Source organism: Arvicola amphibius, chromosome 11 (genome assembly GCF_903992535.2).
Source record: "Arvicola amphibius chromosome 11, mArvAmp1.2, whole genome shotgun sequence".
NCBI lineage: Eukaryota > Metazoa > Chordata > Mammalia > Rodentia > Cricetidae > Arvicola > Arvicola amphibius.
Window position 1 is genome coordinate 98,362,392 of NC_052057.2, and position 16,675 is coordinate 98,379,066.

Genomic DNA, 16,675 nt, shown 5'->3' on the forward strand with positions numbered 1-16,675 from the left:
AGTAATTGGAGCACACTGTTACCTACTACTGGATCAGTTACATGTAAGAGTAGCCCAGCAGGGCACCAGGGAGGCTGAGGCAGGAGGATTGTGAGTCTGAAGCCAACCTGGGATGCATAGAGAGACATAGTCTGACAAACAGACAAACAAAAGAATGCTTTTGCCTCCCCTCTCACTCTGATGCTTTTCCCGTTAGCTTAGACCCGTTTTATTCTTTCTCTCTAAAGGTCTTTCCTCATTCCTTCTGAGGCAGCCTGCTCACAGCAGACTTCACCAGGTTTTCGTTTGTCCAAGAGTCCCTTTCTCCTTCTCCTCTTTTGTTTTTCTCCTCTTCTCTCTTTCCACACCCTCCCCCAGGAGCCTTGCATGCCTGGGAAGTGCTATCGGGCCTGCTCCTGTGCTTGGAGGGCCAGGGCCACCTGAGCAGGGTGTGCAGTTGTAACTGGTGAGCTGCTCAGCCTCTTGGCAGCACTTTATTCTCTTTGCTCCTGTGGCTTCTGGTGTCAGGTGTAAGTCTGGTCTTTGTCTGTACCTGAGCTACTCTCCCTCCTTTGGCTCCTTTCACAACTTTACTGAAGTCAGATGTGGTGTGTGCAGCGATGTGTTTGCCATCTTTGTTTGGTGTGACCCTGATTTGAGGTTGTCACTCTGCTCAGGAGCTGCTTCTGTCCCCTATCTTCTCCTGGTTCCCACTACACTCATCTCCATACTTTTCCGGATGTCCCAATTCTTAGCAGTTCCATGCAGGGTCTTCTTTGCAGCCATCTCTTTGCTTCAGTTTCTGAAGCTTCTGCTGCCACATCCTTGAGGTCAAAGACTCTTTCCTTGACCCTGTGGAGCTGAGCTTTTTTCTCTTTCAGTGTTTTCCGTGTTGTTCCCAGCATTCCTCCCCCCCCTCTTCCTCTCTCCCTCCTTCCTTCCTCTTTTTCATATTTTTAAATTTTCCATATTTCTGCAGAAATCACACATTCTCTCCTTTTGGTGCCTAGGATGGACCCCAGACCCCAGGGATGCTGAGCAAGCCCTTCTCCACTGCAGTACCTCAGCAGCACCATCTTGTTCTTAAATGTAGCCTGTTTTCTCCACTGAAACTCTGAGCTGCCACTCAGACTTCTTTAAATTCCTGGTATTGACTCTTCAGCATTCCTGCCATGCTGGCTGATTCTGAGGGTGGTTCAGTTTCTGCAGACTTTAGGCTTGGTCTTTAGTATCACGTGTTTTGGTGGAGGTGAACATGATGCCTGGGTAAAAGGCATTTCTGAACAGGCCCTCAGTGGTGTAGTGTGAGGTGTTTGGGACTGGGGGTGTCTGTAGTGAACTTTCCTAACTGTCCAGAGTCCCTCTTGAGGGGAGCAGGATGGCAGTGGGCAGGAGGGGGCTGTGTAAGAGCTGAGCAGCCTCTGGGTCCTTGGGCTCAATGAAGTATTGTGCTCTTTGTTATGACTCTCAGTGTTGTAAAACAAAATGCACACAGATCATCTAGCCAGTCTTTTCTGTTAACTTTTAACCTGTTGTGGGGAAACCGTTCTGAAAAATGTCATCAGTGTTGGTACTGACACTATGCCCTCTGGCTGTCTCGATTTTCCAATCTACAATTTAGGTGTAGGAGATGGAAGCGGTCATCACTGTGTCCCTTGGTAAACAGCATGGAATCACTTCTGTAGCAGGTCAAGGCTTACAGAAGTGTCTCCATTCAGGAAAGAAGAGTTTTAAGCCAGGGAACATGGATCAGCAGTTTTTCTGACATAGGAAGGTCTAACCTAGAATACTTCAACTACTTTGGAACTGATTAGGTAGTTCTCCCTCCTGTTGACTCAGGGAAAGGCAAGAGTGGCCACTCACTGCCCCCTCGCTCCCTGTCTTTCTCCTAGGAGTGAAGTGCAGCCAGTGGTCGGAGGAGGCTTCGATGGTGTTCCGAAATCACGTGGAGAAGAAACCCCTGGTGGCATTGGTACAGACAGTTATTGAACACACTAACCCTTGGGACCGGAAAGTAGTGGTCTATCTAGTAGACACATCGCTGCCAGACACTGACACCTGGATTCATGACTTTATGTCACAGTATCTGGTGGAGCTGTCAAAAGTTAATTAATCACTGCTTGAGACCCCAACAGCTAATGCAGATTGTTCTCTAAGCAATAACAAATGCGTAGTAGGCTCTCAGAACATCTTATTTTTACTATATGGCTCTGACTGTTGTGGAGGATTGAAAAGAATATGCTTTGTTTGATGAAAGATATTTAACAAGTTTTGTTTAACACAGTTGACTTTTCAAAGAAAATTGCACTTGAATTATTAATATAATATTAGAATAAAACGTTTAGCAATGTAAAACCCAATGTCTTAGTTTGCTTTCTAGTGCTGTGATAACAACCATGACCAAAAGAAACTTAGGGAGAAAGGGTTTGCTTGGCTTACAGATTACTGTCCATCATCAGGGGAAGCCCAGGAAAGGACTCAAGCAGGAGCTAAAGCAGAGGCCATGGAGAAGCACTGCGTCCTGGCTTGTCCCCATGGCTTGCTTAGTCTGCATTCTTATACCTCTCAGGACCACAGACCTAGGGGGTGGTCCTGCCCACAGTGAACTTTGCTCTCCTACATCAGTCCTTAATCAAGAAGATGCTCTGTAGACTTGCCTACAGGCCAGTCTGATGGAGACATTTTCTCCATTGCGGCGCCTACTTTTCAGATGGTGTGAGTTGTGTCAAGTTGGCACACTAACCAGCACACTGATTAACTACCTTGCAATCGCTAGGTATTCTTAGGTATTCTGATTCTAAGGTGAAAGCATCCATTGCTACTGATGTCTGCATTGCAGTGTTGGGTCTTCATCAGGAAATCGAGAATATGATGAATATCATATAGTGACTCTGGTCCACTCTGGTGTCGTGATGGGTCCTAAAGCAGATTGCCCTAAATGTGTGTACATCATACACTGATACAGGAGCAGCCAAGCACAACAGTGTACTCGTTGCCAAATCTTAAAAATTAGATTTACATGTGTGTGCACATGCACGCATGTCACAGCACACATGGAATCAGAGGAAAACTTGTTCCTCCCATTGTGTTCAGGAATTGAAGTCAGCTCATCAGTTTGGCAACACGTGCCTTTACCTGATTAGCCATCTCAGGCTCTCTCTGATCTCCCTCCCCAGCCCTGCCCTGCACCTGTGTCCAGCCACATGGACCTTTATCGGGAGCCTGGGCCCAGGCCCCACCTACCTCCATCCAAGACTACTGACATTTCAAATGAGACTCATTTCCCTCTAAACTTCAGCCTGTGGTTTGGGTCATTCTGCTCTAGCACTTTTCACGTCGGTGCCCCTCTGGCCCCCAGGCCGGCCATGAAACCATCCCCGGCGCTTCCCCTTCTACTTCTCTGTGCTTTGTTCTCGGGTTTTGTTTGCTTTTGTCTCAAAAAAAAAAAAAAGTTCTTGCTATGTAGTCCAGGCTAGCTTCAAACCTGAGGTCCTCCTGCTTCCGAGGCACTGGGATTATATATACCAAGACTAGCTCTCGAGTGTAGTTGGAGCACGCCTCTCCTGATGCCCAAGACTCACTGTGTCGACAGTGAGCAGCTATCAGGTTGTCTCAGTCATATCAGAAATGGACCCTAGTTATTCCTTTACCCAGTAGCACACCATGGGTAGTAAACAGCTGTCTCTCATGGGCAGACAAGCTTTGAATTGGACTGCCTGGCAACATGTCTGCAGTCCACATCCCACCTTTGCTGACAGCTGGCAGACCACATGAAGTCACTGCCTGTACCATTTCAGCTTTTGTAAGTGTCACGTGATCACTTCCTGTGTCACCCAGATAGACAAAATGACACTGTGCAGGTCAGCATGTGCTGGCTGATTGATGGACAGACAGATGGGCAAATGGACGGACGGTAAGCTTTAGCTATGGGTAAGAAGAGGTGGAGAAGCCCCAGACAAAAGGCAAAACGTTGGAATAAAGAAACACACTGAAGACATCTTGACATTCTTAATTAGAATATTAGGACAGACAGCTAGGGACAGCAGGCAGGGGAGCAAGCCAAGCACATGGATGGTGTGTGCAGTGTGAGCAGAAGACTGTTGCTGAGCATACTGCGTCTCAGCTCTAGACTGCCGGGGAGGTGCTCCTGGGCTGTGGGCAATGGGACGTGAGTGGACTTCAGAGGAGAAGTCCAGGCTGCAGGCAAACATTCTTATAGCTATTTGTTTTGAGTTGAGGAGATGGAGGGAAAACAATAGAAAAAGAAAAGACCAGGTTGTAAAAGGTTTTCATCTTACACATGTAAAATGTATTCTAGTTTTAAGAGAAAATGTGTATTTAAATCTGTCATGAATACATATGCCAATGACTAATTGATTATTAAATAAAAATTCTTCCAAAATCGCAAGATTTAAGAATAATTCCACCAATGATTAATTATTTACAGTGAAATAAAATTTCATACAGAACATAAATGTTTAAGTGAATTAAGACCATGTTAATGTTTTTCATAGTGATCTCTTTCTCACAACAGAAAGGGCACAGATCCTTGACTTGTGTGCTGCCAAAGGAAGACTTTTCTATTTCATTGACTTAAGAAGTATTTCCATTCTTAAAGAAAGCAATCATGTCCATTGGTGTAAAGATCCAATTTGTGATGTGAGGTAGCGTGACACATGGAAGACTGTGGTCCCTGCCCTGGACTGCTGAAGTCCGCAGTCAGCTCCAGGTGCAGTGTGAGTGTGAGACTAGGATAGGAAGTGACACAGAACACCCTTGCTAGGACACAGCTGGCAGAGCACAGGACAGCTGCCCTCAAAAGGGAAAGAGAGCCAAGGGCAGAGTGGCCGGATATAGGCTGTTACATATGTGGTACATGTAACCATACAGTGTTGACGTATTGAATATGGTCAATAAAAGTGGACAAGAAATTTGAACAAACATTTCCTAATAAAATCTAGCTGACCAATAAACAAAAAGCTGTCCACACATGTGGACCTGGGGCAATGCAGATCAGAATCTCAATGGATGCCATTACTCTCTCCCAGAGTGGCTACAGTGGAGCAGTTCTCGTTACAAGTAGCGTTGGAGCCCAGTGCTCATCTCTCCTACAGCTGAGCGAGGGCACCCTCTGACCCTGCACTTCCCGCAGCCAGGTGTGTACCTGTACAGGACCCTGAAAGTGATCTCAGCCACACTGTATTATCCTGAATACAGCCTTTTAAAATAGGGTGTGTTCCTGTGAAATACTGTATTTATTATGTTCATATGGCACATTCACTCCGTATGAAACCTCTAAATTGAACAGCAAGAAAGAACAGTGCAACAGAAAATAACCTCAGCGTTGAGCGAGAGTCGCCAACCTGGCAGTAAGGGAGGGTCCATAAGCAAGCATGGGCGGGGGCGGGGTGTGGGGCAGGCACGGGCTAGTGGTTGGCTTGCACAGGTTTTCTCGCTGTGAACATTCAGGAAGCTACACACTAAGGTGTGCCCTGAAAATGTTTATAACTACAACAAAAATCTTAAACATAAGTTATTGGAAATGGTGCGTCCCTGCTTTGTCTAAAGATACATGCTACTTATACCCTGAAAGGAACACTCTTAATAGTGTATTATAGGCTTTATAATACAAAAATATGCTTTGGGAACTACTTTTAGTACTCTCCAGCATTTCTCTTCAGGCATCTACAGCAGAATTAGGGTTTCCCTCACCAAAAACGTTGGGCTAGTTCAACTGAGACATTTCCCTGTGTCTGTTTGGATTCTTGGTATGAGCCATTTGTTTTTTTTGTTTTGTTTTGTTTTGTTTTTTAACACTTAGGGTTTGGGTGTAAGTGGTTTGTTCTGGAGAACACATTAGCCTTTTAAGAAAGCAGAACTTTCATTCCGGTTATTTTAAGTGGTGATTTCAGACGCTCCATTCTCTCAGCGCTGTGTGGGAGAAGGCGTTCGATTCTGCGTTGAAATTGTGCGTCCACAGATGATGGTTATTAAGACCTGGGCGCGTGCCAGACCTGGCCGACCTACTGGGGGGAGGGGACAGGTTGCCTCTTCAAAGGAAGCAAGGTGTAGCCGGGTTTTATTTTACTGGAACATTCTAGACCCCGTGAGAATAAAGATCCTTGGTCCAGATACCTCCAACGTTGCTTAAAATCTTCCTGAGAGAAGTTGCGGAAACCGAGATCAAGGCAGGGAACGACACATTCACCTGGCTCCGGGCTTGGAGTGGCCCTGCCGGTGGTCTGCGATTCTCCCAGCGAGTGTCGCTCCCAGAGACCTTGCTGCACCCAGGCGCCCCTGGTGGAGCGGGAGGGCGGGGAGGGCGGCGGGGTGGGGCGGGGCGCGGTGACAGCCGAACAGGGCCCGCCCCCGGCTCCCACCCGCGGCCGCCAGGGAACTCACCCAGGCCCGGGTTCCGCTCCTTGCCACCGCCCGCGCTCGTGCCGCCTCGCATCTCGGTAAGACCCCCGCCCGCCGCCAGCCGTAGGTCCCCTCGGCCTCGCGGAGCTCCCTGCCGCCGCACCGGGGCGCAGCCATATCTGGGCAAAATATTCAGCTGTCGCCAGCGCCGAGAAGGGACTGAGCGCGATTCCCTCTATAAATAGCCACCGCCTCGGGTGGCCTTCAGGGGGTCCGGATCCCCAGCTTGGCGTTCGGGTTGCTAGCCCTTGAGTCCCGGCCGCCTCGCGCGCGCGATCCTGATCAGGGTGCCTGGGCTGTAGACCTGGTCGCCGAGGGACCTTGGGAGCCGCCTGGGGCGCCCCCCGCGGGCATAGGCACGGTGCGAACTGGGCACTAGCCCGCCTGGGAATCTGGGAAGGAAGGGAGTCCGCGCTCAGGGGACGCTGAGCCCTGACCGCGCACCGATCTGGCGCGTGCGGAAAAAGTTTCCCAAACTGCTGGAGCTAGCGAGGTTTAAAGCACCAGCGGCACTCGCTTTGCGCAGCCAGGTGGGACGGGAAAAAGCCTGGAGGCTGGAGACCACTGGCTGTTGCCTAGACAATCCTGTCCCCCCCCCCCACACACACACACACACACACCTCCCCGGACCTAGATTTCCCATTTGTAAAGTTAGGGTACTTCGAGGGGATGGAACCCGAGGCCAAGAGAGAGGCCAGGCTTGCTCTGAACCGCCCATAATTCCTGCACCTGTTCTCCAGTTTCAGGCTAGGGATGCTGGGGACACAGCTGCAGAAGTCAGGTCCTGGCTTAAGACCCACTAGGGCCCTCGGAATAGCCTGGGAAGTGTGCCTGGGGTGCTTGGGGACATCTCTAGCCTGAGTAGCTTGGCAAACAAGTGACCAAATGAACTGGGCAAGCTGGGGGAAGTCAGTTCCCTGACTATATGGCACCGGTGATACTGCCTTAACCACGCAGCCCCTGTTCTCTCCTTCCTTCCCCTCCCTCAGCTGGTGCTCACCTTCTCCGGTGAGTCCTGAAGATCACCTGGCCCCAACAGAGCCAGAACCTAAACCCAGATCCTGGGTTCCAGGGAAAGGACACCCATAAAGCTGATCTTTCTCCCTAGGTCACTACCACTGCTGCCCGGGAAAGGGCCTCAGCCCCTTGCTCAAGGTCATGCAGTCGCCTGTCTTTCCCTGACCTGTCTGAGCACCTCTGTTGATGGCTGGGACTTTCCCAGGCTGGAGTAATAGTGTGAAGGTTCTCTCTAGTACTAGATTTGGAGATTCCTCGGGTTTCTCTAGCCTATCTCTGTGCTTCACAGATAAAGGAGGGAAGGGGGAGGCGAGCCAAAAGAAGGTTCCCACTGACTCCAAACCTCACAGCAAGCCAGCAGTGAAGACAAGGGACCTGTCACTCTGGCATCTTATCTCTACTGAGCTAGTCTCACAGTCCCTGGTTTAGACAGCTATTGGCCCTTGGGTGCCTAGCATCCCAAGTGGGAAGCTAAAGTCCTCTAAAAATAGCCTCGGCCCACCTTATCAGAGTCTCACACCTTCTCCCTCCTCTTGGGCAGGGCTCTTTGCTGCAACTTAACTGCAGAAAGCAGGGACTAGGCCGTGTCAGCTCTAAGTAATAAAGGGGGATTGGCCTGGAGCTCAGGGCCCTGGCTCCACTCCCAGCTCTGGTACCCACCCAGCACGACCTTGAGAAACAACCCGGTGGACAGGGTGGTCTTCAGTGGAGCTGGAGTGCAGAGGGCTGAAGTTCTTCCAGAAGTCCTCTAGCTTGTAGGGAGATCTGGCACCCATCCTGTGATGAGGACCCAGGGGTTGGGGGAAAGTGGTTTTCTAGGAGCTAAGTGGAGGTGTGGACAATGACAGTTACTACACAGGAACAGAGTGGTTGAGAAGTGGGGAAAAGCCATCAGAATCAGGAGTGGACTCCGGGATCCTAGCTGCAACATGGCAGAGCCTTCAAAACTAGGATCTGTTGGTGGCCCAACTTGTCTCGCCTCAGTTTCCCCTGTGTGCAGCAGGGCTAACAATAGTAACCACTTCATTCAGGCTGTGGCAGGGAGTGATGGCAGGCAAGCCCCGAGCTTAGAACCAGCCTTGGGAAGATGTGCTTAGTGAGGCCGAGGCAGGAGCTTAAGTCAAGACAGCTTCCAGCGCTTCCTCAAAGCTCAGATAGGAAGAGAGAGGTGATGGACAGTGATGGGAGCTGGGGCAGGGGGAGGCCCGAGTTTACGAGATGGCAAGTGTGGTAAGAGGTAGAAGAGAATCCAGGGGTGACCACAGGGTGCAGGAGAATCTGAGTGGCGTGCCTATGGCAGGATTGAGGACATGTCTCATGTCACTAGGTCTGCATGTGGCTTTCGACCCTTGGGACTTTGCTGAGCAAAAAGAGGGCAAAATGAAACATGTCCCTTTGCCCCCTGACTGACTTCAGTATATGTAAGGGAAGGTGGCAGCGAGCCATGAAGGGTGAGTTGACCCTGCTGCAGGGGCCTCGTGACCCTGGCTTGCTTCTTTCGGGGATGACGTCATCTATTGATGACTTCTGCTGAGCCCAGTCATATGGCTTCTTCCGGACAGTGTTTTGATTTTTCAGTCTTACTAATGGACCAGCCCAGGCTGCCAACATTTCTAAAGAGGCCAGTTCACTTTCCCTCCGAGCCAGAACACCAGCTAGATCAATTATTTGGCCACCAGGAGTCATTATCAGTTTAAAGCCAGGGGCCTGCTTCTTGGGATTAACGAGTTCAATCAGGCAGCGTTGGAGCCATCTCCCTTTCCATTTGTTTTTAAAATCCTCTCAATGATAATGAAGAATGAGCTCACTGGAATCAACCTAGGACATGGTCTGGAATCTTCTGGGCTGAGGCGCTGGGTTCTTGTCTGCTAGGAAAGCAGAACAAACTCAAACATTTATCTTGTCCCTTTCCTGTGTCCCCATGGTGATAAACTTTGGGAAAGGCTCAAGACTGCAGTGCCCAGGAAGGTAGGAAGGAGGGGGAGGAGGCAGGTCCCTCCCCTATGGCCCTTTCTCCTTATCCTCCCAGGGTCCCCAGCCCTAGCTGCCTTCGTTCTGGAATATCAGAGTAGTACCACAAGGCTGTTTCTAGAGATGTCTGTAGTGGATGTTGGCAGTGGCCATTGGACATTTCCCCCTGTGCCCAGATGAGCCAAGGAAAGCAGAGGCACCTCGCGACCTTACTCCCCCTTCTTCATGAACTCATCTTCAGCCTGACATTTCGGTGCCGTGGCCTCTAGTGGCATCTCACTATCCCCTCCTCTCACACCTCTGTACCCACCCGACAAGTTCTTGTGTCCAGTCTGGACAGCCCTCCTTAGCCCCAGGCTCCCGCATACTGGACAAAGTATGCAGCTCAAAAGATCCAGCTCTGGGTTCTCCTGTCAGTGCTCTCCCTGTGTTCTCATCTTGGTCACCAAGGACACAGTCCACAAGGGTACCAAGCCAGAGCCTCCCTCCCCTTCGCTGTCCCTTCACATGGTTACCCAGTCAGCTCTACGTTTCTCACCGCTCCTATCTGTTCTTAGGTCCACATGCGCCACTCCAGTCAAGGACTTGCGCCTCTTCACCTGAGGCTCTTGGTGGAGTCTGCTCTCCAAAGGGCTTCCCAAAGCAGAACTATGGCCTTTTCAATGATTTTTTTTTTGGTGGGGGGATGATTCCCCATTCCCTATTGAAGTCCAGAGATTCCTTAACATTAAGCAGGGTCTGGGCCCAGGGTACTTTGAAATCCTGCTAGGCCTGCCCCAGATTCTAGGAGACTTCCCCATGGTCAGAAATAAGCCAACATTGTGTGTCTCCTGCCTTTGCCCGATTCCTCCCTCTGCTTGGGATGCTGCTGTCCCGGTACTCAGCCAAGGAGCTTGAAAACATCCTTTAAAGCCCAGGCCCTTGGTTTCTCATCTGTGCTCCCTTCTAAATCCCAGAGCATCCTCACAGGGTGCTCGAACTGAACCCAACTGCTGCCTTCTGTCGGGGCAGGCGGGAGGCTGCTGGGGGGCAGTGTTGGTGGCTCCTGTGTGTGTGCAGCATCCTCAGTGTCTAGATCACTGGTGGCTCCTGTGTGTGTGCAGCATCCTCAGTGTCTAGATCACTGGTGGCTCCTGTGCGTGTGCAGCATCCTCAGTATCTAGATCACTGGTGGCTCCTGTGCGTGTGCAGCATCCTCAGTGTCTAGATCACTGGTGGCTCCTGTGCGTGTGCAGCATCCTCAGTGTCTAGACCACTGCTCAGATGCTTGCTGTGTGTGGGTTCTAGGAAATGGTTGGCGGATGAATGAATGAGTGAATGACTGAGTCATCACAGTGATAGGCATATGATACACACCAACCAGCATTTACATGTTTTCCCATCTACCAGACCATCGGCTCCATGGGGCCAGGGACCAGACCTGCTTGGTTGCTTCCTGTTAGGTCCCAAGTTCCTGTCAGTCCTATCACACTAGACAGCCGATGAGACAGCCCACCATGTTGTTTGAAACTCAGCAGAGTCCTGTGAAAGAGGAACCTGGTTTGTTTGTTTGGTTTTTTTTTTGTAATTAGAGAGTGGACCCCAGCAGGAATGGGGGGGGGGGGGGTGCATTCCGGAATACTGAAGTGCTTTCCAGGGTTATAAACTTGAGGAACAAGGGTTCTCACATTCTGTGTCAATACTTCCCTCTCTTGACTGGGCATCTCAGCCATGTGGAATCTTCCTGTACTGTAAATCTTCAGATTCTAGCTCAGTGGGTATAAGATAGGGCTTGAGAGTATGAATTTTCAGCGAGTACCTGGCTCCTAACAAGCTGGGCAATGTCTATCAAGTAACAAGCCCAATTGTCTCTAACGTCTCTTATCGCCACAATAAAGCAATCCCGGCCTTCATCCTATCCGTACCCACCGCAGCTTTCTCCCGCTGGACTTTAAGATGGTGTTTTCTAAAACTACAGGTGAATGCTTTTATGCAGTGGCTCAACACCAAGGGCTCTTTCTAGTCAGCACCCTGCTTCCAAGTGTGGCATCAACGAGTTTTGGGTCATTGTTGGGGTGGGAGCCTGAGACAGCTGCCACACTGACGTACCAGACACCCAGGGGCATGCAGGTTGAAAAGGAACAGAGAGGAAGACATGAAGGCAGCCTTGCCCCATACAAGCTCGGGCAGATAACAGAACTCTGGCTGGCAGTGCTGCATGCGTTTGCGCGTGAACATTTGTGTGTGCACATCAAGTTCTGCTTGCTTACTTAAAAGCATTCAAGATAGCTCAAAATATTCCTAGAAGGGCAAGGCAACTCACAAAGACAGACTTCTTAAAGACAGCAGAAACCTGGAAGATTCCAATCATGATACTCTTTGAGCGTCTGATTAATGTCGTGGATCCTTGCTGTAGAAAAATGAATACATCCGTTCATGTGGCAGCTCACATAGTATTTCAAGCGGAGCAGAGACCCCCTGAAACCCACTCAGAAACATAAGTGCCCAACACAGAAGGAGAGAGGACCATGCGAGGGCCCTGGCTGGACGTGGCAACTGTTTCTGGACCCTCAACTCCTAGTTAGTGCTAGCAGCTGAGGAGACGAGGGCAGCCTCTTTGTGTCTGGCACAAGGAAGGGCATGCGTCTTTCTAGAGACAGAAAAGCTCCATGAGCCCCGAGTCTCAGCCTGTTGTCATGACAGCACAGCAAACTAATTTCTTGTAAAAGCCACACCTCACCAGCAGTTTAAGAAGCTTAGCACAGTGGCTAAGAACTTGAGGACTCTGGAGCCCAGTTCCTTGGCTTCACCCCCTCTGTGTCTTGGCTTCCTCCTCCATTGAGTGGGTTGTTGTCAGGAATGAATCAGTTACGTGAAGAAAGGCTAAGGGCTGCACCTGGGACCTGATCGGTGCTGGGGAAGCATGAGTTCTCATGCTGAGGGATGGCAGTGGGAGCTGGGATGGTGAGCACAAGCCGACGGCTCCAGAGATTTGCACACTGGCTCTGTGGCCTTGCTTAGCATACTGGACTAGTGTACACACCCCCATCTGTGCCACCTGGAACCGTAGATGGCACCTTACTTGGAAACAGGGTCTTTGTGGAGATGTTAGTTAAGGTGAGGTCATATCAGATAGGGTGATCCTGTGGCCAATGGCTGGTGTCCTTATAAGGAAAAGGAGGGCATAGGGAAGAAGCCATGTGTAGCTGGAAAGTGGGAGAAGCAGTGACAAGGGATTGCCCACAGTCACCAGAAGTGAAAAGGGAGTGGAGAGCAACCCATGCCCCTGTGCCCACCCCCAGATTCTCCCAGAAGGAACCAATCTCCCTAATATCTTGATTTAGGATGTCTGTCCATTTTGACCTGTGACAGAACTGGTCATTTGTCATGGTGGCTCTTAAAAGCTGATATGGTTAAGTTACTTCGGTTTTCGGCACCCAAGTCTCTTCACCTGTAAAATGGGGGTAACGAAAGCACCTGCCTCCGCCTTAGCACTACTGCAGGCTGTAAGCCACATAGGGAGCTTGGTGTAATGGGGTACCTGCTGTGCAGTAAGAATGAACTGGTCTGCTCCAGTGGGGTGTAGCTGGTTAGAGCGCTTGCCTAGCCTGCTGTAGGCCCCCGCTTCATCCCCAACCACAAAAGGAAGAAATAAAAAAAAAAATAGTCTGTACCTGATACAGGTTGTCCTCTCAGCTACTAGAGGTGGAAAATTACAAGTTCAAGACCTTCCTGTGTGAATTCAGAGCCAGTTCAGGAGATTTAGGGAAACCCTAACCCAAAATAAAGTCAAGGGTGACTGGAAAGCTGGCTTGGCAGATAGAGTGCTTGCTCCCTAAAGTGCTCAGGTTTGGTTCCCAACACGGACATCGGGCAACTCACAACACCTGTGACTCCAGGCACCAGCAGATCCCCTGCCCTCTCCTGGCCTCTGTGCGTGCTCTCTCTCTCTCTCTCTCTCTCTCTCTCTCTCTCTCTCTCTCTCTCTCTCTCTCTCTCTCTCTCTCTCTCTCACACACACACACACACACACACACACACACATCATTACCAGCATCTTTTTCATGAGAAGCTATAGCCATGAGGCAATAGGGGGTTGCAGGTTTGGGGCTGAGACAGCAAGACAGCATGTGCACAGATCTTTGTAAAATACCATGAGTCCATTGGCAGAGTCGATGCCTAGAAACGGAACTATGGAACTGCTGAGTCAAAGGGTTTGTGCGCTTTGACAGGCAGGAATTACCTGGCTTTGAAGGCCTGGCAGTGTCTCCCCTGTCCTGTGAGGGCACCCACCTCTTCTCAGGTTCTGTGTAGGTGTTGCCTGGGCTTTTAACCCTGTTCCTCTGCAGGTAAGCAGTAATAAATCTCAGTGCAGGGTTCCATCATCCATCCAGATGTTGAGAAACATCTTCTTTTTACGTGAATTGCCTTTACTTCCCTAGTCCCACAGTTTTTCCTGGATTGTTCTGTTTTTGTTGTTGCTGTAAGGACTCTGCATTAAGCAAGTTAGCCTTTTGTTCAAGGTGCAATAGATCTATTCCTCCCAAGTTACCTCTTGTCATTGCTCATCTGGGCTAATTTTCATATTTTCAAAAATATAAATGTGCTTCATAAAGCTCTACTTCCTGTGAATGCCCACATGAGGCCAGGTGGGGACAGGAAGATCCCAGGGGACTTCTCTATGAGTTCACTTTCATCCCTTACAGCCATAAAATTCACAGGCACACCCACACAGCCTCTCATGTAGCCTAGGCTGACCTCAAACTTGCTATGTATCTAAGGATGACATGGAATTATTGATCCACTTGCCTCCTGCTCCTGAGTGCTGGGATTACAGGTGTAAGTATGACATCACTCTGGGTTTATGAGCTGCTGGGATAAAACCCAAGGCTTTATGTCTGCTAGGCAGATGACCAACTGAGCCACGTTCCCAGCTTACCCCCGACACTCCCCCATCCCTGGCTCTCCAGTGCAGGGCTTAGTATAAGCCCTGGGAGGTTTGCCTTTGTGTGGACGGGCTGTAAACCCGTGCAGTTACTCCCACAAACCCTGACAGCTTTTCCTGTTTGTGTTATAAGGTTTGGCTTCTGGAGCCCCCTGAAAAGGCACTAAGAGCCTGACCAGAGACAAGATCAGAGACAAGCTAGAACCAGGGAAGCCGTGCAAAGACAAGGAAGGGGGCAGCCCCAGTGCTGCTTGAGGGCAAGGAGCTGACAGCTGGAGGAGGGGTGCCTTGGAATCCCTGTGTGTGTGTGTGTGTGTGTGTGTGTGTGTGTGTGTACACCTGATCTGAACCACCGGCAGCTTTGACTACGCAGACCTTTGAGGCGCAGCGGGCTCTGGGTTGGAATTCGCAGCAGCTGCAGAAAGTGACAGGCAAACCCTGTGTTTAGTGGCGTTGCTTTTTTAGAAGGTGCTTTCCCGTGTGACTAACAGAAGGAGCTCAGCCCAAAACCAGAAAAGCATACAAGCCAGTAGACACATTTTCTAATGATAGCTGAGCCTCTTCCATCATTGCTGCAAACACATCTTTCATTACAGAACCCGACTCCAACAAGTCTTCAACCATATCAGCTCACAAGAGCACCAGAGACGGAGACATCAGCTCCCTCTAGAAGGCCAAGAGATGTCACTCTGCCCACATGCCTGTAGTGACAGGCGCTCCTAACTCCCCCCCCCCCATCAGCCCAATGTCCTCCTGGGTGCCGTCTATTGTTGTGGTGTTCCTTGTGTTGATCAGAGTTCATGTCTTGATGACCTCAGTAAAACTGTGTCTTTTTCACTCCGGAAGCCATCAGGCCACACTCTTTCCCCTTCAACAGTCTGCATTCCGCAGTGCCTGAGGAATGACATCTGAGTTGTCCTGTGGCCTTGGTCTTCCTGGTCCATTGGCTGGACCAATGAATGCTTAACACCAGCCCACCTTCCTTGGACTCAGTCCAAGTGGAGGACTTTTAAATAAGCATTTACTTTAGTGTGTGTGTGTGTGTGTGTGTGTGTGTGTGTGTGTGTGAATGTGCATGGACCACATGTGAATGGGTACCCGAGGAGGCCAGAAAGGGGGATGGATCTCCTGGAACTGGAGTTACAGGTCATGAGTCATTCAGCATGGATGCTGGGACTTGAACTCAAGTTTCCTGGGATTATAGCAAGCACTTCAGAAAACCCTATCTATTGCAGTTTGGTAACATCTATTGAAACTCAGTGTGTACCCATTCTATACCCAACTGGCCAAAAAGTAAGTGGTTCTTTCTTCCAGCAGACATATTCAGGGCACTGTTGGTAATTCCCCAGTAATGGAAGCAGTTTAAGCATTCTTAAAGAATAAATCAATCCAGTTGGGTGGTAGTGGCACAGACTTTTAATCCTAGCACTCAGGTGGCAGAGGCAGGCAGATCTCTGAGTTCAAGGCCAGTCTGGTCCACAGAGCAAGTTCTAGGACAGTCAGGGCTACACAAATAAACCCATCTTGAAAAATAAAAGAAAGAAAGAAATCAATCAATATATTGTGGTGTGTTTGATGTCATAGAATACCACACAACCCTGAAAAGAACAAACTGTTAATACAGGCTATGCCACTGATGAATCTCAGAGATAGGATGCTTTGTTTGAAAGAAACCAGGTCTGGGACTGTGGAGATGGCTTGGTTGACAAAGTGCTTGCCTTACAAGCATAAGACCGTTTGATCAGCCAAGTGTGGATCTCGTGATCAGAGCTAGGAGACTGAGGCAGAGTCAACACCTGGGGCTCATTGGCCAGCCTGCCAGGCTCATTGGGCAAGTGCCAGGCCAGTGGGAGATCTTGTCTCAACAAAACAGAACAAAACAGTGGTCAGTGCCTGAGCAATGATACCTGAGGTTGTCCTCTGGCCCCCACACATGTGCAACATGCATACCCACACATAACATGAACCTGCACACACATGAAAGAAGCCAAACCCAGGAGCCTTTCCACTGTATGTTAAAATGTATATGATATTCAAAGTATAGTCATAGCTAGTATGTAGTTTTGAAGGTTAGAGCATTGCCATGTTTTAGGAAGACTAAGTAGAGCTGTGGAATAGGCCTTCAGGGTGAGCGCCAGCTGAGTGTTTACATGGTTGTGTATATTTGGGGAGTCCCTGGATTCTACACTTAAGACTTGTACTGTATTGCATGTAACCTTGTTGGAAAAGCAAAATTCTTTTCCCCGCTGAAATGATGGTGGCTCAGCGTTATTCTCTATCATAAATCTGCAACGTCATCACCCTTGTTTGGGCCACTATAGCTTTATTAACATGACTGAGTCTTCACCATGGCTTGGGGTTTAG

At 49.6% G+C, this 16,675-nt stretch overlaps 2 protein-coding genes across 3 annotated transcripts in view; both read left to right on the plus strand.

Annotated features, from left to right (window-relative positions):
• Positions 1-2,334, plus strand: part of Tdrd7 (tudor domain containing 7) — a 65,430-nt gene extending 63,096 nt beyond the window's left edge. For both annotated transcript variants that reach the window (XM_038346951.2, XM_038346950.2), the window contains exon 17: positions 1,872-2,334. In XM_038346951.2, the coding sequence (XP_038202879.1) occupies positions 1,872-2,092 (221 nt within the window). In that variant the 3' untranslated portion in view covers positions 2,093-2,334. The remainder of the gene's footprint in view (positions 1-1,871) is intronic.
• A 4,041-nt stretch (positions 2,335-6,375) lies between these two features.
• The window catches only part of Tmod1 (tropomodulin 1), a 76,172-nt gene continuing 65,872 nt past the window's right edge, over positions 6,376-16,675 (plus strand). The window contains exon 1 of the mRNA XM_038347175.1: positions 6,376-6,437. The gene's annotated coding sequence lies outside the window, so the exon portion shown is untranslated. The remainder of the gene's footprint in view (positions 6,438-16,675) is intronic.